This window comes from Coregonus lavaretus (assembly GCF_964263955.1).
Source record: "Coregonus lavaretus genome assembly, chromosome: 31".
Classification (NCBI taxonomy): Eukaryota; Metazoa; Chordata; class Actinopteri; order Salmoniformes; family Salmonidae; genus Coregonus; species Coregonus lavaretus.
In genome coordinates, this window is record NC_140018.1 from 29,586,398 (window position 1) to 29,610,991 (window position 24,594).

The 24,594-nt window shown below is 44.4% G+C and overlaps 1 protein-coding gene across 1 annotated transcript in view; it reads left to right on the forward strand.

The window, feature by feature from the left end:
- Positions 1–24,594, forward strand: part of LOC311107151 (interphotoreceptor matrix proteoglycan 1-like) — a gene marked incomplete at both ends in the record, with an annotated part of 41,924 nt that overhangs the window by 14,916 nt on the left and 2,414 nt on the right. Inside the window, 10 exon segments of the mRNA XM_084149648.1 lie at positions 226–375; positions 3,520–3,578; positions 4,198–4,218; positions 6,867–7,033; positions 7,113–7,174; positions 7,263–7,979; positions 10,566–11,172; positions 13,208–13,758; positions 22,125–22,344; positions 22,859–23,069. Coding sequence (XP_084005774.1) covers positions 226–375; positions 3,520–3,578; positions 4,198–4,218; positions 6,867–7,033; positions 7,113–7,174; positions 7,263–7,979; positions 10,566–11,172; positions 13,208–13,758; positions 22,125–22,344; positions 22,859–23,069 — 2,765 coding nt within the window.

The following is a 24,594-nucleotide window of genomic DNA, read 5'->3' on the forward strand; positions in this document are numbered from 1 at the left end:
TGAAATCCCATACAAGGTATAAAGCTTAAGTTACGAAACATTAACAAGCATTGTTACAGAGAGCACATAGGTTAGGGTCGAGCCTACACCGTGGCATAACGTTTTGCAGGGGAAAAACGAAAACGATTATTTCTTATTGCACGAGTTCAGGTTGTCCCTCCCAATTTCAGTTCTTTCCTTTTGGTGCTTAATGAATAGGGCCCTGTTTTCTTCTCCTGTTTGTAGGACTCTGAGCTGCCCAACATTGTCCCGGAGAACCTTGTGGAGGAGATAGTGGAGTTCAGCATTGACCTGGTGGACCCAGGCTACAGGGAACTACTGGATGACCCTGACTCCCCCCAATATGTTGACCTTTCTCATCACCTGCAAGACCAGGTGAGATAATAACCTTTGCTGTCATTGTCAAGCTAAATAGAATGGAAATGAGTGACAAGGAGTTGGCATGATGGCGCAAACGAACTGATATTCAGGCTAGTCGAGATACTGCACAGTAGAAGACAAGACTTATGGGAGGCCAAGCACTGTAGTCTGTATACCCTCTTTATGTTCATCAGTAAAATGTCCCTAAGACCAATGGGATACACTGTACATGTTTTATCCCATTGAGGTACAGTTTATTTGTTGTCTTTATGTTTTTTTTTAATGTGTTTTTAATGTATGCACAGAGCCGCAAACAAAATGTCCCAATGGAAATAAAGTCATTATCTTAATTTATCAGTGTAACATGATCAACTAACAGATACAGGAACCTGATGCTGTACAGTGTGTTCTGTGACACGTTGCTACAAGTGGTACTGTCCTCATGGGTTGTGGCCCTCTGAAGGGGTTCATGGTAAAGATAATTATAGAATGCCACAGGATCATGAGTCAGAAGCAAAGAAAGCAGATTACTGAGTTGCACTTGGACCGTCAGGGCTGGATTCTCAACCTGAATAAACCAAGGTTCAGTCCCGATCTCCACCCTTCTCCCGAAGTATGCTGTCACGATCGTCGTAGTAATGAGTAGACCAAGGCGCAGCATGAGAAACAAACATGACTTTAATTAGTTAAAGTTTCTAAACAAAACAAAACACGACTCGTGAAGTCCACGGTGACAATGACCGAACACGGAACAAAAACCCACAAACCCAAAGTGAAACACAGACAGTTAAATATGGCTCCCAATCAGAGACAACCAGCAAACAGCTGACACTCGTTGCCTCTGATTGGGAGTCACTCAGTCAAACATAGAAAATGACGAACTAGAACACCCAACATAGAAACAGAACACATAGAATGAACACACCCTGGCTCAACATAATGAGTCCCAGAGCCAGGGTGTGACAGTACCCCCCCCTAAAGGCGCGGACTGCGACCGCACCTCAACTAAACAAAACAGGGGAGGGCTGGGCGGGCATACCTCCTCGGCGGCGGTTCTGGCTCCGGCCTTGACCACCACCCTCCAATACACCCCCCATAGTGCCCCTGGTCCAGTCTGTCGACTCGCACCCCTGGCTTGGTGCGTGGAAGAGGAACGGGCCTTACCAGGCTGACTTCTCGCACCCCTGGCTTAGTGCGAGTGGCAGGAACAGGCCGGACCTGGCTGGCGACGCGCACCGTAGGTTTGGTGCGAGTGGCAGGAACAGGCCGGGTCGGGCTGGCGACGCGCACCGTAGACTTGGTGCGGGTGGCAGGAACAGGCCGGGTCGGGCTGGCGACGCGCACCGTAGACTTGGTGCGGGTGGCAGGAACAGGCCGGACCGGGCTGGCGACGCGCACCGTAGGTTTAGTGCGTGGAGCAGGGACAGGCCGGGCTGGGCTGTCGACGCACACCGTAGGCTTGGTGCGTGGAGCAGGGACAGGCCGGGCTGGGCTGTCGACGCACACCGTAGGCTTGGTGCGGGTGGCAGGAACAGGCCGGGCTGGGCTGTCGACACACACCGTAGGCTTGGTGCGTGGAGCAGGGACAGGCCGGGCTGGGCTGTCGACGCACACCGTAGACTTGGTGCGTGGAGCAGGGACAGGCCGGACCGGGCTGGCGACGCACACCGTAGGCTTGGTGCGTGGAGCAGGGACAGGCCGGGCTGGGCTGCCGACGCACACCGTAGGCTTGGTGCGGGTGGCAGGAACAGGCCGGGTCGGGCTGGCGACGCGCACCGTAGACTTGGTGCGGGTGGCAGGAACAGGCCGGACCGGGCTGGCGACGCGCACCGTAGGTTTAGTGCGTGGAGCAGGGACAGGCCGGGCTGGGCTGTCGACGCACACCGTAGGCTTGGTGCATGGAGCAGGGACAGGCCGGGCTGGGCTGTCGACGCACACTGTAGGCTTGGTGCGTGGAGCAGGGACAGGCCGGACCGGGCTGGCGACGCACACCGTAGGCTTGGTGCGTGGAGCAGGGACAGGCCGAACCGGGCTGTGGAGACGGATAGGAGGCCTGGAGTGAATAGCGGCCACCACCCGTCCTGGCTGAATGCCTACCCTCACACACTCTGTGTGAGGCATCCGCACAGGACGTACAGGGCGGTGTACCCCTGGCCTGGTGGCCTTCTGGATCCGCCCCCTTTTCTCCTCCGTCAGCCCCGTCGTCCATGCCGTGTGCCCCCCCCTAAAAATGTTCTGGGGTTGCCTCACGACCGTCCGATGACGACCCTGATCACGCCGTAGCTCCTCTCTACGGCGCGCCTCCACCGTCTCACTCCATGGCCGGCGATCCATCCCGGCCAGGATTTCCTCCCAGGTCCAGGACCCCTGCCCGTCCAAGATCTGCTCCCACGTCCAGGCTGCCTGCTCCTGGACACGCTGCTTGGTCTTGGTATGGTGGGTTTTTCTGTCACGATCGTCGTAGTAATGAGTAGACCAAGGCGCAGCGTGAGAAACAAACATGACTTTAATTAGTTAAAGTTTCTAAACAAAACAAAACACGACTCGTGAAGTCCACGGTGACAATGACCGAACACGGAACAAAAACCCACAAACCCAAAGTGAAACACAGACAGTTAAATATGGCTCCCAATCAGAGACAACCAGCAAACAGCTGACACTCGTTGCCTCTGATTGGGAGTCACTCAGTCAAACATAGAAAATGACGAACTAGAACACCCAACATAGAAACAGAACACATAGAATGAACACACCCTGGCTCAACATAATGAGTCCCAGAGCCAGGGTGTGACATATGCACTTGCACTTTTTCTCGCATTGGATGTTACAATGGTGGAAATTCAATGGACTCTCAAAGCTGGGCACAGACGTCAATTCAACGTCTATTCCACGTTGGTTCAACATCATTTCATTGAAATGACGTGGAAACAACGTTGATTCAACCAGTGTGTGCCCAGTGGGACGTGTCTGCTAAATGTGAGTAACTAAAGATAGAGATATATGAGTGTCCCTTTCATACATTGCTGATTTACAGTACTTTAGATATCCTCAGATTACATTATGAGAGCTCGTAACCAGTAACATTTGTGCCAACAGAAAATGCCATCATGTGATTCTGTAATAAACAAGTTTTATTCAGTTCATCTTCTTTTTCAACAGATGCTCCATGTTTTTGACAAGCTCCCAGGATTTAAAGAGATCAGTGTTTTGGGAATCAGGTAAGTCTGTGGCAGACAAGAGTAATTACATCTGGTGCCTTCGAGCTTATTTCTAACATTTTGGTGAGCAAATTAAAAAAGCAATAGATTAGGTGAGACAGATGAAAGCCAGGTGAAAGCTGGTAGCCCTGCCAGTAGCGATAAAGCACAGCCTCTGACTGCATTGAGAAATTCCTCTGAGACTCAATTTATTTAATCGGACCTTAACTACATGTTGATTTGGAATGGACACTGGATTCATTTGAATACATAACAAGCTCATTCCCACCTAGCTGAAATACAGTCAAATGCAGAAACAGAAAATATTTTAGTGCCATCCAAGCCATTCTGTCATGCTACAGGTTGTGTTCTTGGCTATGCTGACTGTAACAAGAACCTGATACTTTAGTCATTAGTGTTAACCACATGCATGCCAAAAATACATATTTCCTTTCCTGTGTTGATATTGAAGATCATTATATCTTTACATTCAAATACAAAAGAATACATGTCACGAGTGAAAAGCACATGTTTGTGATGACACCCGACCAGCAATGGAGGATGTTTTATTTCCTTTGTAGATGACAAATCATTATATCACATACTAATGGCCTCTTTTCTTCCCCTCTCCAAATCTTAGCGAGACCCATGAGAGTGATGGGTAATTTAATTACTGTGATGAGAGCCATCTTGAGTGGTAGCTGCAGTTTCCCTCTGTGTGTCTGTGCTTGTCCCTGCCAGTCTGCTGCTCTGCTCAGTGTGTATCTGGATCTAACACAGGGCCCAGGGAGAGAGGGATCAGATAACCTAAGGGTAAATCCATTTGAATTCAATCACTTTTTGACAGCATCCCTTTTGATTTAAACAAAACTTTCTATACATGTTTGTCCATGGAAGAAGTGGTCAGAAAGTGGCTTTTTGGACCTGAATATCAAAACATTCAGGAGATAAAGGTGCTCAAAGTTTACCCCTTTTGCATACCCCAGGATACCATGAGACATCCATGTCTTCATCACTGGAAAATATATCCTACGGTTGAGTAAAAAATAAAAATAAAAACATGAATTATTTAAAAACGCAAAAACTCCGATTTTTTGCATATTTGCATATGTTGTAGTTTAGACCCTACTTTACATCATCTGAGGTTTTTGTGTTGTTCACGCCATTGGTTGAGACACAACATGCTCTTAAATACAGGGTGGGTGTCATTTCAATCATAGAAATAAATAATGAATAGAATGGACCTATCTATCTCTTCAGACCACTGCATTTTAGCTGGTACACCTTTGACATTTAAATTGAATTGAAATGTTAACTTCTAATTACAGCCACAAAGATGGCCCCCATCGAATGTCAACTTAAATGGTCATGTCTATTTTATGATCTATATTTCAATGATTTCAATAGGTTTCCTATGGAGGATTGAGAGTATAATTTAAAACAACAGATATTCCCATTCAAGTCAACCTTCTCTGATGTGTGTGGACCTCCAACCATCTTTGTGGTACCATTTGAAAGTTGAAATTTCAATTTTATTCCCATTTCAGTACATTTATTAGCCAAAACATGACACCCACCATGGATTCAAGAGCATGTTGTGTCTCAACCGATGGTGGGCACAACACAAAAACCTCAGATGATGTAAAATAGGGTCTAAGCTACAACATATGCGAATATGAAAACAATTGTTGAAGCGTTTAGATCAGCTTTAACATTGCAGATAGATTGTGACTTCTATGTATGTAATCGTCTACATAATTTCCAATCCCCCATATATATTTTAGATAATTGATGTTTAAGCTAAAAAAAAAGACATTTATACAAATAAATAAAAATAAATACATAAATAATACAATGGTTTGACAACCCTATTTGTGAGCTTTCTAATGATGTCAACCTCAACCATTTATATTTTCCAGTGATGAAGACATGAATGTCTCATGGTATGGTGAGGTATGCAAAATGGGTCGACTTTGAGCATCTTTATCGCTTGAATGTTTTGGCATTCAGGTCCAAAAAGTCACTTTCTGAGCACTTCTACAAAGCGCAAATATGGATGGAAGGTTTCGTTCAAATCAAAAGGGCTGCTTTAAAAAAGTGATTGAATTCAAATGGATTTACCCGTAAACAAACAGCAACTCGGCAATAGAGAGTAATAGATTAATAGAGAGTAATGGCGTCTTTTTGTAGGCACTAACTCTGCCATGGTTCGTTGAACAAAGCGTATGTCAAAATTGAGTTTTTGTAGTTTTTTTTTATAAAGGCCGAAAAAGAAGGTCTGTGGTAAACAGGCTTAGGAGATCATATACGTTTTGTTCTATGCTATAATCTTCATCAGCTAACATCACTTTTTGTGAATTTTGAAGCATAAAAAAAAAGGCTTCATAATTCATAAAGGTCATGTTAACTGACTGATATTATCTCATAGAACAAAACATATATGATCTCATAAGCCTGTGTTAAACTCAGACCTGATTTTCCCCATTCATTTAACCCATAGGAATGGCTGAACAAACCAGAGGTAAATCATTTCTGGTTTTTAGGACTACAAGCTGGCGAGCTCTATTACTCGGCTGTTTGTGCACTGCAGCCATGATGGGTCAATACATCAACCAGGGACACTGTTGAGAAATGAGTAACAAAATCAGCTGAAACTGGGACTCATGTTTTTCCCCTTCTGTGCCAAAATCCCGAAGTATCCCTTTAGGGTTAACAAGGTTTTCATAGACTTCTTCATCTTAGGATGGAAGGCAAGTAGTAGAGCAATGCAAAGCCCTGTGTGAATAGATTAATTGCTGAGTTCCTCCCTTCCCTAATTTGCGGGCCCTGTGGTGGCCAATGCTGTCACAAGCAATAACATCCATGCCAGTTAGTGGCTCAAGCCCGCTTCACTAATTTGATAAAGGATACACAACTCATTCGACCTTCGCATCTTCAGTATTCACAAAAACAAAAAGGAAAGAAATGGATGTATCAACGTTGATGTATCATTACCATTTCAATCAAAATCCCATTGAACTAATCTGTTTACCCTCCGGCTTCTGCATTGACAGAGCTGAATATTGATACATTTTTGATAGTGTCATTAAAATCTGCAAGAAAAAAGGGGTGGATTTCCATGCTCTGCATTTCAAGTATACTACTTTTCAATTGATCTCGTATCTTGACTCTCCAATTCTTAAACCTGCCAGGGGAATGCTGTGTTTTTAGTTTATTTAGTTAATTGCTTAAAGTGTATATAGATCTGTATAATTCAGTAATCACCAACTACTCTTATTTTCTCTCATACAATATATTCTTCTTTTTCAGACCTGGAGGAGTGACAGTGCACTATTCTCTGGTCTTTCAGACAATTTCAGAGGATGACACAGGGACTCCAGCGTCAGCTGTGCCCAGCCTGCGGGAAATGGTGGCCAAGGCTTTGAGTGAAGAGGCCTCTCTGCCAGTGGATCTACAGTCATTAAACTTTGAACCAGGTAGCCAAATCACTGTGAATAAGCTATGTTATATTTGTGAAATACTTGTTTTGCATTGTTTTTGTACGTCTTTCCACAGTAAAAGTGATTCCACCAACTACAACACCTGTTGAGGAAGCTGTTGAGGAAGTGATTGAAGATGTAAGTACTGGCTTATTAATCTAGACTACCTATGGTAAAATACCTAACTTTGCATCAACACGCTTTTTTTTGTCTTTTTTATCAACAGTCCAGTGAGCCAGCTTTCCACAACGATCTGGAAATATTCACAGATGAGCCAGAGATTGCTGTGGAGAAGCCTCGTCTGGATGTTCCACTTGGCACTGTGGAAAAGGAAAATTCTCTTGTCACCCTCCTGGACTCTACAGATATTCCAGAAGAAGAAGAAGGAGCATCACCAGAGAGAGGTGATGTGCCCTACATCTACAAGGATACTAGTGATGAATTAGTGTACATTGCTGAGAGTGAGTCTGAAGCAACAACTGAACCAGAGGAAGAGGTGCCATTTATCACACACATGATTGAAACCATTCATGCCATTGATGAGGGAACTGGTGAGCTTGTAAGATACTATTTCCCAACGCCTCCTGCTGAGGGATACCCTGAGCCACCTTTTGGTAATTTAGTCCCTACTAATGGGTACCCTGTTTTACCCCATGAGGATTTGGATATTACCTCCGCTCCTGAAATAGAAAGTATAGAAACTGATACGCCAGCTGAACTGTTTCCTAACTTGATATCAGAGGAGGAGGCTGTTGTTGAGAAGGAGACTGAGCCTACTCCAACCACTCAGATTCTGCTCACCACAGCCACAGCCATTGAGGAAGAGGTATCTGACCCTGGATTACCTGTGACGACTCTCTCAGCCATCACAGATCAGCATGCCACTGAAGCAATAGAGGACCTTGAAGTTGAAGAGGATTTTAACCTTCTTCCGATTGAAGAGGTTGAGGAACCAGAACCTGAAAAAGACGTAGTTGTGGAACCAGAACCTGAGGAAGAGGTATTTGAGGAACCAGAGCCTGAGGAAGAAGTAACTGAGGAACCAGAACCTGAAGAAGAGGTAGTTGAAGAACCAGAGCCTGAGGAAGAGGTAGTTGAGGAACCAGATCCCAAGGAAGACATAGTTGAGGAACCAGAACCTGAGGAAGAGGTGGATGAGGTCTTGGTAGTTGAGGTCTCGGAACCTGAGGAAGAGGTATCTGAGGAACCAGAACCTGGGGAAAAGGTAGATGAGGTCTCGGAACCTGAGGAAGAGGTAGTTGAGGTCTTGGAACCTGAGGAAGAAGTAGTTGAACCAGAACCTGAGGAAGCAGTACTTGAGGAACTACAAACTGAGGAAGAGGTAGTTGAGGTCTCGGAACCTGAGAAAGAGGTAGTTGAGGAAATAGAACCTGAGGAAGAGGTAGTTGGGGAACCAGAGCCTGAGGAAGAGGTAGTTAAGCTCGCGGAACCTGAGAAAGAGGTAGTTGAGGAAATAGAACCTGAGGAAGAGGTAGTTGGGGAACCAGAGCCTGGGGAAGAGGTAGTTGAGGAACCAGAACCTGAGGAAGAGGTAGTTGAGGAACAAGAACCTGAGGAAGCGGTAGTTGAGGAACTAGAACCTCAGGAAGAGGTAGTTGAGGAACCAAAGCCTGAGGAAGAGGTAGTTGAGGAACCAGAACCTGAGGAAGAGGTAGTTGAAGAACCAGAACCTGAGGAAGAGGTAGTTGAGGAACCAGAGCCTGAGGAAGAGGTAGTTGAGGAATCAGAACCTGAGGAAGAGGTAGTTAAGCTCGCGGAACCTGAGAAAGAGGTAGTTGAGGAAATAGAACCTGAGGAAGAGGTAGTTGGGGAACCAGAGCCTGGGGAAGAGGTAGTTGAGGAACCAGAACCTGAGGAAGAGGTAGTTGAGGAACAAGAACCTGAGGAAGCGGTAGTTGAGGAACTAGAACCTCAGGAAGAGGTAGTTGAGGAACCAAAGCCTGAGGAAGAGGTAGTTGAGGAACCAGAACCTGAGGAAGAGGTAGTTAAGCTCGCGGAACCTGAGAAAGAGGTAGTTGAGGAAATAGAACCTGAGGAAGAGGTAGTTGGGGAACCAGAACCTGAGGAAGAGGTAGTTGAGGAACAAGAACCTGAGGAAGCGGTAGTTGAGGAACTAGAACCTCAGGAAGAGGTAGTTGAGGAACCAAAGCCTGAGGAAGAGGTAGTTGAGGAACCAGAACCTGAGGAAGAGGTAGTTAAGCTCGCGGAACCTGAGAAAGAGGTAGTTGAGGAAATAGAACCTGAGGAAGAGGTAGTTGGGGAACCAGAGCCTGGGGAAGAGGTAGTTGAGGAACCAGAACCTGAGGAAGAGGTAGTTGAGGAACAAGAACCTGAGGAAGCGGTAGTTGAGGAACTAGAACCTCAGGAAGAGGTAGTTGAGGAACCAAAGCCTGAGGAAGAGGTAGTTGAGGAACCAGAACCTGAGGAAGAGGTAGTTGAAGAACCAGAACCTGAGGAAGAGGTAGTTGAGGAACCAGAGCCTGAGGAAGAGGTAGTTGAGGAACCAGAGCCCAAGGAAGACATAGTTGAGGAACCAGAACCTAAGGAAGAGGTGGATGAGGTCTTGGTAGTTGAGACCTCGGAACCTGAGGAAGAGGTAGCTGAGGAACCAGAACCTGGGGAAAAGGTAGATGAGGTCTCGGAACCTGAGGAAGAGGTAGTTGAGGAACCAAAAGCTGAGGAAGAGGTACTTGAGGAACTACAAACTGAGGAAGAGGTAGTTGAGGTCTCGGAACCTGAGAAAGGGGTACTTGAGGAACCAGAGCCTGAGGAAGAGGTAGTTAAGGAACCAGAGCCTGAGGAAGAGGTAGTTAAGGAACCCGAGCCTGAGGAAGAGGTAGTTGAGGAACCAGAACCTGAGGAAGAGGTAGTTGAGGAACCAGAACTTGAGGAAGAGGTAGTTGAGCTCTCGGAACCTGCGAAAGAGGTACTTGAGGAAATAGAACCTGAGGAAGAGGTAGTTGAGGAACCAGAGGAAGAGGTAGTTGAGCTCTCGGAACCTGAGGAAGAGGTAGTTGATGAACTAGAACCTGAGGAAGCGGTACTTGAGGAACCAGACCCTGAGGAAGAGGTAGTTGAGGAACCAGAACCTGAGGAAGAGGTAGTTGAGGAACTAGAACCTGAGGAAGAGGTAGTTGAGGAACCAGAGCCTGAGGCAGAGGTAGTTGATGAACCAGAACCTGAGGAAGACATAGTTGAGGAACCAGAACCTGAGAAAGAGGTACTTGAGGAAATAGAACCTGAGGAAGAGGTAGTTGAGGAACCAGAGGAAGAGGTAGTTGAGTTCTCGGAACCTGAGGAAGAGGTAGTTGATGAAAAAGAACCTGAGGAAGCGGTACTTGAGGAACCAGACCCTGAGGTAGAGGTAGTTGAGGAACCAGAACCTGAGGAAGAGGTAGTTGAGGAACTAGAACCTGAGGAAGAGGTAGTTGAGGAACCAGAACCTGAGGAAGAGGTAGTTGAGGAACTAGAACCTGAGGAAGAGGTAGTTGAGGAACTAGAACCTGAGGAAGCGGTAGTTGAGGAACCAGAGCCTGAGGAAGAGGTAGTTGAGGAACTAGAACCTGAGGAAAAGGTAGTTGAGGAGCCTGAGGTAGAGGTAGTTGAGGAACCAGAGCCTGAGGAAGACATAGTTGAGGAACCAGAACCTGAGGAAGAGGTAGTTGAGGAACCAGAACCTGAGGAAGAGGTAGTTGAGGAACCAGAACCTGAGGAAGAGGTAGTTGAGGAACCAGAGCCTGAGGAAGAGGTAGTTGAGGAACCAGAACCTGAGGAAGAGGTAGTTGAGGAACTAGAACCTGAGGAAGAGGTAGTTGAGGAACTAGAGCCTGTGGTAGAGGTAGTTGAGGAACCAGAGACTGAGGAAGAGGTAGTTGAAGAACTGGAGCCTGAGGAAGATATTAGTGAGCCACCAGCTGAAGAAATTAAAATCATCCAACCTGTGGATTCTTTAGAGGACACTCTATTTGGAGAGAAAACTGATCCTGTTGAAGAGGACAATATTGTGCCAATAGCAGACCAGTCACCTGAGGAGGACATGGAGGAACTGTTGCCTGAATACCCTGGGTATGTGGACATCTATCCTGAGGAAGCTGTTGATACTCTGGAAGAAACAGGTGAGTAATGCAGGTTATAAAGGCTGTTCTAGTCCAGTAAAGAACAGACAACATGCATAATTAAACATTTAAAGCAATGCATTTCGTCGATAGAGGCGGGCAGTTGCATTACAGCTAATAATTACAGTCCGGCCCAGGAATGAGATATATTAATGGTCTATATTTGGACTGAGTGCTGTGCTGCCTGCTGATGAATGTTTTGTTAAATAGATCAGACAAATATTCACTGCATGGCCCCGGCAGAAATGAAGGGCTCGTCTGGAACGGTTTCATTCCTGCAGTCATATAGGGAATGAAGCTACACATTCAGTATAAAGCAGGATAATGTACAGTGAGGGAAAAAAGTATTTGATCCCCTGCTGATTTTGTACGTTTGCCCACTGACAAAGACATGATTAGTCTATAATTTTAATGGTAGGTTTATTTGAGCAGTGAGAGACAGAATAACAACAAAATATCCAGAAAAACGCATGTCAAAAATGTTATAAATTGATTTGCATTTTAATGAGGGAAATAAGTATTTGACCCCTCTGCAAAACATGACTTAGTACTTGGTGGCAAAACCCTTGTTGGCAATCACAGAGATCAGACGTTTCTTGTAGTTGGCCACCAGGTTTGCACACATCTCAGGAGGGATTTTGTCCCACTCCTCTTTGCAGATCTTCTCCAAGTCATTAAGGTTTTGAGGCTGACCTTTGGCAACTCGAACCTTCAGCTCCCTCCACAGATTTTCTATGGGAATAAGGTCTGGAGACTGGCTAGGCCACTCCAGGACCTTAATGTGCTTCTTCTTGAGCCACTCCTTTGTTGCCTTGGCCATGTGTTTTGGGTCATTGTCATGCTGGAATACCCATCCACGACCCATTTTCAATGCCCTGGCTGAGGGATGGAGGTTCTCACCCAAGATTTGACGGTACATGGCCCCGTCCATCGTCCCTTTGATGCGGTGAAGTTGTCCTGTCCCCATAGCAGAAAAACACCCCCAAAGCATAATGTTTCCACCTCCATGTTTGACGGTGGGGATGGTGTTCTTGGGGTCATAGGCAGCATTCCTCCTCCTCCTCCTCCACGGCGAGTTGAGTTGATGCCAAAGAGCTTCATTTTGGTCTCATCTGACCACAACACTTTCACCCAGTTCTCCTCTGAATCATTCAGATGTTCATTGGCAAACTTCAGACGGGCCTGTATATGTGCTTTCTTGAGCAGGGGGACCTTGCGGGTGCTGCAGGATTTCAGTCTTTCACGGCGTAGTGTGTTACCAATTGTTTTCTTGGTGACTATGGTCCCAGCTGCCTTGAGATCATTGACAAGATCCTCCCGTGTAGTTCTGGGCTGATTCCTCACCGTTCTCATGATCATTGCAACTCCACGAGGTGAGATCCTGCATGGAGCCCCAGGCCGAAAAAGATTGACAGTTCTTTCGTGTTTCTTCCATTTGCGAATAATCGCACCAACTGTTGTCACCTTCTCACCAAGCTGCTTGGCGATGGTCTTGTAGCCCATTCCAGCCTTGTGTAGGTCTACAATCTTGTCCCTGACATCCTTGGAGAGCTCTTTGGTCTTGGCCATGGTGGAGAGTTTGGAATCTGATTGATTGATTGCTTCTGTGGACAGGTGTCTTTTATACAGGTAACAAACTGAGATTAGGAGCACTCCCTTTAAGAGTGTGTTCCTAATCTCAGCTCGTTACCTGTATAAAAGACACCTGGGAGCCAGAAATCGTTCTGATTGAGAGGGGGTCAAATACTTTAAATGCTTTACATTAAAATGTAAATCAATTTATAACATTTTTGACATGCATATTTATGGATTTTTTTGTTGTTATTCTGTCTCTCACTGTTCAAATAAAAATACCATTAAAATTATAGACTGATCATTTCTTTGTCAGTGGGCAAACGTACAAAATCAGCAGAGGATCAAATACTTTTTTCCCTCACTGTATTATGTATTGGACAGTTGGCAGGCATTTGCAGTATGGGTAAAACACACTTGTGATGGTTAGTGACTTATTGAAATATCCTCTCCAATTACAAAGATGACACACCAGAGGTCAGTGAAGTGGAAGAGGCTGCATTGCCAGAGGAGAGTGAAGAGGAGATAGCAGTGACAGCCGAACCCATCCCAGACTATACACCAACACCACCTGCAGAATCTGACACTGTGCCTGTGGTAGATGTAACAGAGTCACCTTCAGAGTTAGAGCATATGGAGGAGGATACTGAGGAGCCTGAGGTGGTTGTTATCGATGAAGAAGCTGAAGAGGAGGTCGTAGAGGTCTCGGAACCTGAGGACGAGCGTGTGCAAGACATTGCAGACGAACTTGACCAAATGGACCTGTTGAGCACAGAGCCCATTGACCTTCCAGAGGCCAGTGGATACCCACTGGCTCCTGAGGAGCACCCCTTCGAGACCACAGCGTCTCCACCACTGAGATACCTGACCACGCCCTCCATGACCACGGCCAGTAAGGGCAGGGAGCTGGTGGTGTTCTTCAGTCTACGGGTCACCAACATGAGGTTCTCAGATGACCTCTTCAACAAGAGCTCTTCAGAATACAGATCCCTCGAGAACACCTTTATGGAACTGGTGAGTGAAAATGAAATATGTTCATAAAGGGGGGAATTCCAACCTGGGTTAAGTGCATGTAAATGGAACATAATCCCCTTATTTCTCTCTACACGTATTCTGACCTTGAACTTAAGCATGAGAATAGTATGCTTTTCATCCGCTAGTCATTTGGGGTGGAGATCAAAGAAATGAAGGTGTGGAGGAAGTGTGTCTACAGATACGCTGTATTCTTTATGCGCGATGAAACAATGAATAAGGTCGAGCAACCTGTCTGTTCCAAGTAGAACAACATCTATAATTGTTTCAATAGAAATAACACCATTCTCCATGCACTGTAATTTACAAATGGAAAAGCACTATCAATGAGAGCTAGGTAAATTAGTAAACTGTTTGGATAAGGGGATTGTAAATAAATCCAAAATCTAATCAAAATCGAAGTTTTTTTTACATGCACCGAATACAACAGGTGTAATCTTACAGTGAAATGCTTTCTTACAAGCCGTTAACCAACAATGCAGTTTTAAGAAAAATAAGTGTTAGGTAAACAATAGATAAGTAAAAAATATAAACAGCAGTAAAATAACAGTAAAATAACAGTAGCGAGGCTATATACAGAAGGTACCGGTACAGAGTCAATGTGCTGGGGCACCGGTTAGTCGAGGTAATTGAGGTAATATGTACATATGTTGGTAGAGTTAAAGTAACTATGGATAGATAATAAACAGAGAGTAGCAGGAGTGTAAAAGAGGGGGTGTGGGGGGGGGGGGGGACACACAATGCAAATAGTCCGGGTTGCCATTTCATTAGCGGTTCAGGAGTCTTATGGCTTGTGGGTAGAAGCTGTTAAGAATCCTTTTGGACCTAGACTTGGCGCTCCGGTACCGCTTGCCGTGCGGTAGCAGAAAGAACAGTCTATGACTAGGGTGGCTGGAGTCTTTGACAATTTTTAGGGCATTCCTCTGACACCGCCTGGTATAGAGGTCCTGAATGGCAGGAAGCTTGGCCCCAGTGATGTACTGGGCTGTACGCACTACCCTCTGTAGTGAATAAATGACAATTGTTTTAGATCTATTTTACCTTATGATCGCTGGAGACAAATGTGAAACCAGTCATATGGCAGCAAACTGAAGCATATCAACATATCACCTTTTCCACAGGGACATTTATGAAATACTGGCCTTATAACCTTGCAGGGATTAAATTTGGCGACCCAAGCTATAGGCTTCTGTAGCCATGAGCAAATGACATTATAACTCCAAACCTACTGAGTTGATTTATGATTTCTATAATATTTTAATTATATGTCCGAAATTATCGGTAGCTTTTCTTTCGTTCGTGTGGTTGTTCCTGAGGATTGCAAGCAATAGGGGATCATATTAGGCTAACGTATTACAAGTGCAATAATTTAGGACATTTAGCCTATTTGAATCGGTATGGAATGCAGACCATACGTAGCAGTTTAAACCTGGAGCTTGGTGAATGGTTCACGACGTCTTGGCTGTTGTCATCACAGTTCCATGATTAGTGAGGATTATTAGGGTAGATTTATAGGACTACTGTTCAACCCCTATCGTACACTTTTCTCACCTTCCAATATTTAATGGATTGAACAATTGAATATGTCAACTTTCAGGATGAATCAAACCACTGTATTTTTGAATCACCAATATATTTTGTGTATAAATACTTTCCTAACCCTAAATAATATACAAGTTCAGAGTATTTTTTTACCTACCAATTGGAGCTGAAAAGGAGATGAATATGCGTGTATTTAAATGGCTTTCTTTCATTGATCCTAATATTCGGAACTGTTCTCTCCATATATTCTAGTGAGTCTGTCGAAAAAATTATAATTAAAGGTACACCAAATTTAAAGGGATGGCTTTAGATAAATGTCCTGAAACCCCTACTGAATGAAAACTCCACGAGAAAATCTATTGGCCAGCAAGTGGGAGGGTTTTCAGCGGTTGAATTACATTTATTCAGCGCGAGCAAGGGAACCACGCCTGTAAAGCCTGTTACACAACTGCATAAGGTAAGTCTGAATACCAACAACTGAGAAGTGCGTAGGAAAGGCGTACAATTCCTAAGTCTGAATCGGGCCTAAAGAGATACGAGTAGTGCACGTCTTTATCGCACTGCAGGGTACCGAACCCAATGTCATATAATGCGAAAAGGATACCACCCACACCCAAGTGAGGAAAGAAATAGAATAGGAAATGAAGCTGAAACCCTTCTTACTATTTAGGCTAAATTAAAGAGCAACAGAGTTACATTTTATGTTTTTTTAAATTTATTTATTTATTTCACCTTTATTTAACCAGGTAAGCCAGTTGAGAACAGGTTCTCATTTATAACTGCGACCTGGCCAAGATAAAGCAAAGTAGTGCAATAAAAACAACACAGAGTTACATATGGGGTAAAAAAACATAAAGTCAGAAATACAACAGAAAATATATATACAGTGTGTGCAAATGTAGCAAGTTATGGAGGTAAGGCAATAAATAGGCTATAGTGCAGAATAATTACAATAGTATTAACACTGGAATGCTAGATGTGCAAGAGATTATGTGCAAATAGAGATACTGGGGTGCAAAAGAGCAAAATAAATAACAATATAGGGATGAGGTTGTTGGGTGGGCTAATTTCAGATGGGCTGTGTACAGGTGCAGTGATCGGTAAGGTGCTCTGACAACTGATGCTTAAAGTTATTGAGGGAGATAAGAGTCTCCAGCTTCAGAGATTTTTGCAATTCGTTCCAGTCATTGGCAGCAGAGAACTGGAAGGAATGGCGGCCAAAGGAGGTGTTGGCTTTGGGAATGACCAGTGAGATATACCTGCTGGAGCGCAGACTACGGGTGGGTGCTGCTATGGTGACCAATGAGCTTAGATAAGGCGGGGATTTGCCTAGCAGTGATTTATAGATGGCCTGGAGCCAGTGGGTTTGACGACGAACATGTAGTGAGGACCAGCCAACAAGAGCGTACAGGTCACAGTGGTGGGTAGTGTATGGGGCTTTGGAGACAAAACGGATGGCACTGTGATAGACTACATCCAATTTGCTGAGTAGAGTGTTGGAGGCTATTTTGTAAATGACATCGCCGAAGTCAAGGATCGGTAGGATAGTCAGTTTTACGAGGGCATGTTTGGCAGCATGAGTGAAGGAGGCTTTGTTGCGAAATAGGAAGCCGATTCTAGATTTAACTTTGGATTGGAGATTCTTTATGTGAGTCTGGAAGTTGAGTTTACAGTCTAACCAGACACCTAGATATTTGTAGTTGTCCACATACTCTAGGTCAGACCCGTCGAGAGTGGTGATTCTAGTCGGGTGGGCGGGTGCTAGCAGCGTTCGATTGAAAAGCATGCATTTAGTTTTACTAGTGTTTAAGAGCAGTTGAAGGCTACTGAAGGATTGTTGTATGGCATTGAAGCTCGTTTGGAGGTTTGTTAACACAGTGTCCAATGAAGGGCCAGATGTATACAAAATGGTGTCGTCTGCGTAGAGGTGGATCTGAGAGTCACCAGCAGCAAGAGCGACATCATTGATATACATGGAGAAAAGTGTCGGCCCAAGAATTGAACCCTGTGGCACCCCCATAGAGACTGCCATAGGTCCAGACAACAGGCCCTCCGATTTGACACACTGAACTCTATCTGAGAAGTAGTTGGTGAACCAGGCGAGGCAGTCATTTGAGAAACCAAGGCTATTTAGTCTGCCAATAAGAATGCGGTGGTTGACAGAGTCGAAAGCCTTGGCCAGGTCGATGAAGACGGCTGCACAGTACTGTCTATTATCAATCGTGGTTATAATATCGTTTAGGACCTTGAGCGTGGCTGAAGTGCACCCGTGACCAGCTCGGAAACCGGATTGCATAGCGGAGAAGGTACGGTGGTATTCGAAATGGTCGATGATCTGTTTGTTAACTTGGCTTTCGAATACTTTCGAAAGGCAGGGCAGGATGGATATAGGTCTGTAGCAGTTTGGATCTAGAGTGTCACCCCCTTTGAAGAGGGGGATGACCGCGGCTGCTTTCCAATCTCTGGGGATCTCAGACGTTATGAAAGAGAGGTTGAACAGACTAGTAATAGGGGTTGCGACAATTTCGGCGGCTAGTTTTAGAAAGAAAGGGTCCAGATTGTCTAGCCCAGCTGATTTGTAGGGGTCCAGATTTTGCAGCGCTTTCAAAACATCAGCTGTCTGAATTTGTGTGAAGGAGAAGCGGGGGGGGCATGGGCAAGTTGCAGCAGAGGGTGCAGAGTTGGTGGCCGGGTTAGTGGTAGCCAGATGGAAAGCATGGCCAGCTGTAGCAAAATGCTTGTTGAAATTCTCGATTATTGTAGATTTATCGGTGGTGATAGTGTTTCCTAGCCTCAGTGCAGTGGGCAGCTGGGAGGAAGTGCTCTTATTCTCCATGGACTTTACAGTGTCCCAAAACTTTTTGGAGTTAGTGCTACAGGATGCAAATTTCTGTTTGAAAAAGTTAGCCTTTGCTTTCCTGACTGCTTGTGTATATTGGTTCCTAACTTCCCTGAAAAGTTGCATATCGCGGGGGCTATTTGATGCTAATGCTGTACGCCACATGATGTTTTTGTGCTGGTCAAGGGCAGTCAAGTCTGAGGAGAACCAGGGGCTATATCGGTTCTTAGTTCTGTATTTTTTGAATGGGGCATGTTTATTTAAGATTGAGAGGAAATTACTTTTAAGGAACAACCAGGCATCCTCTACTGACGGAATGAGATCTATATCCATCCAGGATACCTGGGCCAGGTCAATTAGGAAGGCCTCCTCGCTAAAGTGTTTTAGGGAGCGTTTGACAGTGATGAGGGGTGGTCGTTTGACTGCAGACCCGTTACGGACGCAGGCAATAAGGCAGTGATCGCTGAGATCCTGGTTGAAGACAGCTGAGGTGTATTTAGAGGGTATGTTAGTCAGGATGATATCTATGAGGGTACCCATGTTTAAGGATTTAGGGTTGTACCTGGTAGGTTCGTTGATAATTTGCGTGAGGTTGATGGCATCTAGCTTGGATTGTAGGATGGCTGGGGTATTAAGCATATCCCAATTTAGGTCACCAAGCAGTACAAACTCAGAGGATAAATGGGGGGCAATCAATTCACATATGGTGTCCAGGGCACAGCTGGGGGCTGAGGGGGGTCTGTAGCAAGCGGCAACAGTGAGAGACTTATTTCTGGAAAGGTGGATTTTTAGAAGTAGAAGCTCAAACTGTTTGGGCACAGACCTGGATAGTATGATAGAGCTCTGCAGGCTATCTCTACAGTAGATTGCAACTCCACCCCCTTTGGCAGTTCTATCTAGACGGAAAATGTTATAGTTGGGGATGGAAATTTCAGAATTTTTGGTGGCCTTCCTGAGCCAGGATTCAGACACTGCTAGAACATCAGGGTTGGCAGAGTGTGCTAACGCAGTGAATAACTCAAACTTAGGAAGTAGACTTCTGATATTTATGTGCAAGAAACCAAGACTTTTGCGATTACAGAAGTCATCAAATGATAGCTCCTGGGGAGTAGGAGTGATACTGGGGGCTACAGGGCCTGGGTTAGCCTATACATCACCAGAGGAACAGAGGAGGACTAGAATAAGGATACGGCTAAAGGCTTTAAGAACTGGCCTTCTAGTGCGTTGGGTACATAGAATAAAGGGGACAGATTTCCGGGTGTTATAGAAAAGATTCAGGGCATTATGTACAGACAAGGATATGGAAGGATATGAGTAAAGTGGAGGTAAACCTAAGCGTTGGGTAACAATGAAAGAGATAGTATCTCTAGAGGCATCAATTGAGTCGGTCTCTGAGTGTATGGGCGGAGGGACAAAGGAGCTAACTAAGGCAGGTTTAGCTAGGCTGGGGGGTCTACAGTGATATAGTACAATTAGAAATAACCGAAACAACAATAAACTAACCATGTTTGGGCTGAGGCTAAACATAAACAGGATGTAGTACCGTAAAAAGGAACAGTCCAGCAGATATCAGCTGTATAGCTGAGTTATCATAAGGTCCGGTGGTGAAGCGCTAGTGAGTAAGAGGCCACGGCTAGCGTGTGCTACGTCCGTTTTGTTGTAGCCAGCTGGTAGCGATGAATCCGGAGTTAAAGGTCCAGTGATTCAGTGATTCCGGCGGAAAAACTGATATGTTCTGGGTCGATAACGCGCTGTGCAGACTGGCCGAATATCCGGTGATCAATGTCCAGTGATTAAAAATTAATCCCGCGGAAAAAAATCCAATATTCTGGGTGCAACACCGCTAGCTGTGGCTAATAGCAAGTAGCTAGTTCAGTAGCTAGTTCAGTTTAGTGAGTAAGAGGCCACGGATAACGTGTGCTAACGGGCCAGGGCTAGCAGATGGATGGAATCTTCGTGGTTAACGTCGTAACCACATCAGACGATTTCGTCGGCAGACCAGTCGTGTAGGATCGGCGGGGCTCCGTGTCAACACTAGGTGGTCCCGTCCGGTTGATAGAGAGGTAGATAGCCGGGAGATGGGCCTAGCTCGGGATGATTAGCCAGACCACAGCGTCCGTTTTGTTGTTGTTGTAGCCAGCTGGTAGCGATGAATCCGGAGTTAAAGGTCCAGTGAATCAGTGATTCCGGCAGAAAAACTGATATGTTCTGGGTCGATAACGCGCTGTGCATACTGGCCGAATATCCGGTGATCAATGTCCAGTGATTAAAATTAATCCCGCGGAAAAATCCAATGATCTGGGTGAAACACCGCTAGCTGTGGCTAGTTAGCTGGCTAGCTAGTTTCAACTGGAGATTCTAGATTCTAGATAAAAGGTAAGTCAATAATAGAATCCGTTCCACATTGAGTGAGGCGGGTTGCAGGAAAGTATATTTTGTAGAAGGATGAAAAGTCTGATAGGGAAATATGTACGAAAAATACAAAAAAAAACAGGGTATTTACAGGCTATTTACAGACACACGACAGAAACAGGACTGCACTACTTCGCCATCACTACTTCGCCACTCTTTACATTACTGACTGATGTCTTTCAGATCCCCATCACTAGGCAAAGGAGCTGGCCATTTACATTGACTTATTATCACTGACCAATGACGTAGAAAGGAAGAACTGCTTTTCAGCGATTACAGTCTAATCCGTTAAATGTATTTCACACGTTGGAAAAACTAAATTGGGTAAATTACCATTTACCTAAGCATTTGCTTCACTGTCTGTCTGTAGTGTGTTTAAGTGATTCGATTGAATCGATGAATGTACTTAGCTCTCACTAATGGCGCTCAGCTTCATTATCACTGAAAACAGCCCCCTGACCTGTGCTGGAACAGAACTACTGTAATACCTTTTCTCAACGACTTCATCAAGGGACTGTAAAATTAACTCATAACAAGTAATCTTTTTTTGTGTGTAATATTTACCTCCCCAATTTCGTGATTGCGATCTTGTCTCATCGCTGCAACTCCCCAACGGGCTCGGGAGAGGAGAAGGTCGAGTCATGCGTCCTCTGAAACATGACCCAAGTAGAGCCTTGACTATTCTGACTACAATACAAATCAGTGTTTTACTTTATAGGCGCAATTCAACCCCAACGGACACAGAGAAGCAAAGTAGTTAAATGTTGTTTCAATTTGAATCAGATTCCCAGCTATGCAGGTATGTAGGCAACCTTTAAGGTGTTCCAACTCTTGAGCATATGTATTTTCGAAAGATATGGCATTTCACTCACAATTTGTGCATAATTAACATATAATTGCAGAGTGGGCTATGCTCTCTGTTTGTCTAAAATGGTAGCTTTGAATCCCTTTGACAAAACCAATAAGTGAGAAAAACTATAAAGAACATTGCTGTGCTGACAACAAAAGTCTGATGAACTACCAAGCCCTGATATCTCTACCAGCATCAAAGCTGTCCTAAGTTGCCCTCTAAAGACCAAAAACTTTTCAATGTGCTTCCTGCCAGTAACGGTTCTACATTCAATATTTCCAATTTAAAGAAATAACTAACTGAAGGTGACGTTTTTTTGCCCCCCGGACTTGTCTGATCAATGCTCAGGAGCTGAGCAATTACATACTTTTAAATGGTTTATTCAACTCAGAGGGAAGGTGCTGGCTTAGACCTGGTTGTATTATATTTTCACTTCATGGCTTTGAATAACAGGACACTGCCACACCAGTCAGTAGAGGATTTGAGTATCAGGGCTTTGTTACACTACAATAGTGTATAAAACCCTTGGTAACTACGGACAGTGATTAAATGTCACTTATTAGAAAGTCGTTAAAATAAGTGAAGGCCAATAGTCTCTTTCTATGCCTAAGAGAAAAAAGTGAAACACATTGGAAATGTCAATTGAAAATAATTTGTCCTCAACGCTTTAGTCACTTTTGGGTTTTCTCTCCTGTTTCTGTCCAGCTGCTGCCTTACCTCCAGTCCAATCTAACAGGATTCAAGAAGCTAGAGATTCTTAACTTCAGGAATGGCAGCATTGTAGTCAACAGCAAGATGAAGTTCACCAAGTCAGTGCCATACAACGTGACCCAGGCTGTCCACTGTGTCCTGGAAGACTTCTGCAACGCTGCTGCCATGAGACTCAACATTGAGATTGACAGTCACTCTCTAGACATAGAGCCTGGTATGAGACGAGGCCCTGGTTGTGTCCCAAATGGCACCCTATTCCATTTATAGTGCACTACTTTTGACTAGGGCCCATAGATAGGGAATACAGTGCCATTTCAGACGCAGAACATGTTTCACTGCAGAGTGTTGCACTCATTTCAAGAGGTTTACAGAATATGAAATACATAACAAATATACAGTAGTAACAGTCTAATGAATAAAAACATGTTTTGCACTGAGACTATTACAGCTATAAAGAATAAAGCACTTTTACCGTAAACTATAAGTTGGTGAGAGTGTAAAATCTATTGAATGTTATGGGCCATCAATGCTAGACTTTTCAGTAGCTAAAGTGCTAAACCTTCAAATTCAATGCAGACAGAAAGCTGAGGAAGACCTCATTAAAATCAAATCAAACACTTTTGACTACCTCCCTGAGAAAAAAGATTGTTAAAAAGGGGGAAAAGACAGCTTCACAGCTACTTTGGTATTTCATGAAAACTTCCCCCTTCCTCATCCTTTTTTAACAGCTGATCAAGCAGATCCCTGTAAGTTCTTGGCATGCAACGACTTCTCTCACTGTGTGGTGAACCGATGGTCTCGGGAGGCTGAGTGTCTCTGTGACCCGGGGTACATGACGTTGGACGGCCTGCCCTGTCAGAGCATCTGTGTCCTGCAGCCTGACTACTGCCAGAACGGGGGCCATTGTGAGATAGTACCAGGGCATGGAGCCACTTGCAGGTACCTTAGAATACTTGAACATATAGGAAACATTGCAGTATGTTTCTATACATGAATATCAAGATTTGTATTAAACCATTCATTTTTACTGCTACCAAATATTCATAATATCCATTGTTACAACATGTTGTTCTCCTTGTTTGTTGTTTCCTTAGTGTTGCGAGGAAAGCAACACAACAATATAATACCACATTCAACACTATGCACACACTCTTCATGAACTGTAACATCCATTATGTGCTCTAACCAATTGTCTTTCACCTCTTTAGATGCCCAATAGGTAAAGTCTGGCACTTTAACGGGGAGCGCTGCACTGAGCTGATGGCCGTGCCAGTAGACCCCTTCCTTTTCATAAGCTGCTTTGTGGGCTTCCTGTCCTTTGTTTATGCCGTGATAGCTCTCATGTTATTCATGTACACACAATGTAGACAGACCAGAGAGACAGTGACTTTGGCGTAAGCAAAAAGTATTTTCTTCACTGTGTGGATTTGTATGGTACATGTATTTAGCTGTACTATATGTATTCTTATTTCAACACTCACTATATATACAGACGTTCTGGTTAGAGATAACATCCATTTTGCTTTTAGAGCTGAGAGCTGATCTGGTACTGTAGTCTTAATACTAGTGGACTTGGGTGACGTTATCTTGACACTATAAGCTCACAGCTTGCTGTCGCAGACTTCCAGACAGTGTCATGCTGACACTGGAACCTACAGAAAACATTTCTCTATAATACATTTCTCTTAATATAATTTAGTTCAAACCCGATTAAACATACTCACCTCAGCTACAGAGGTAAAAAGGAACTTCTCATAAAAGGTTTTAATTTTGGGGATTAAATCTTTAGCTGTCACCACCACTCAAATCTTGGTTCTTATTTAACATCCACCTTCAAAGCTAATCATTTTGCCTTTACCGGTATATGCTTCAAGATGTATTTCTGTATAAGGCAACTTATGTTTATTCTTCAAAATATCCTTCACTAACTATGCTACCACTTAACTAATCCCTCTACAGAGTATATGTAAAAACAGCGATAAAGTGCTTACAATGACAAAGTCGTGTTCAAGCAAAGGTTAAAGTGTCAATGGCTTTAGTTCCCCGTCTGATCCGGTTAGTTCCATGTGAAATTGTGCGAGCAGCTTTTCTGCTTGTCTGGGGATTTGGGGGCTTCAACCCTACAAGGAACCAGTTAACCCACCCACACAGACCTGGATTTGCCATCTCCCATTAACACAGTGTACATCCAAAATGGCACCCTATTCCCTATATAGTACTAATCTAGCTCCTAGACCAGACAGCACCACAAACAGTCAACAATAACAGTCTTAGAACATCTAAAGGTTAATACGTTATTTAGCTTTCCTGTAATCTTATTGTAACTAGTTTAAGATTTCTCAGGTCAAAGATAAAGATCCATTTTGTTTCAGCAAATCTATTCATTTAAACAATTTTATTTATTAGACATTTTGCAGGATGAAATCTCGAGCTGCAGCATCTCGTTTTCAAGGGTGTCCCCCCC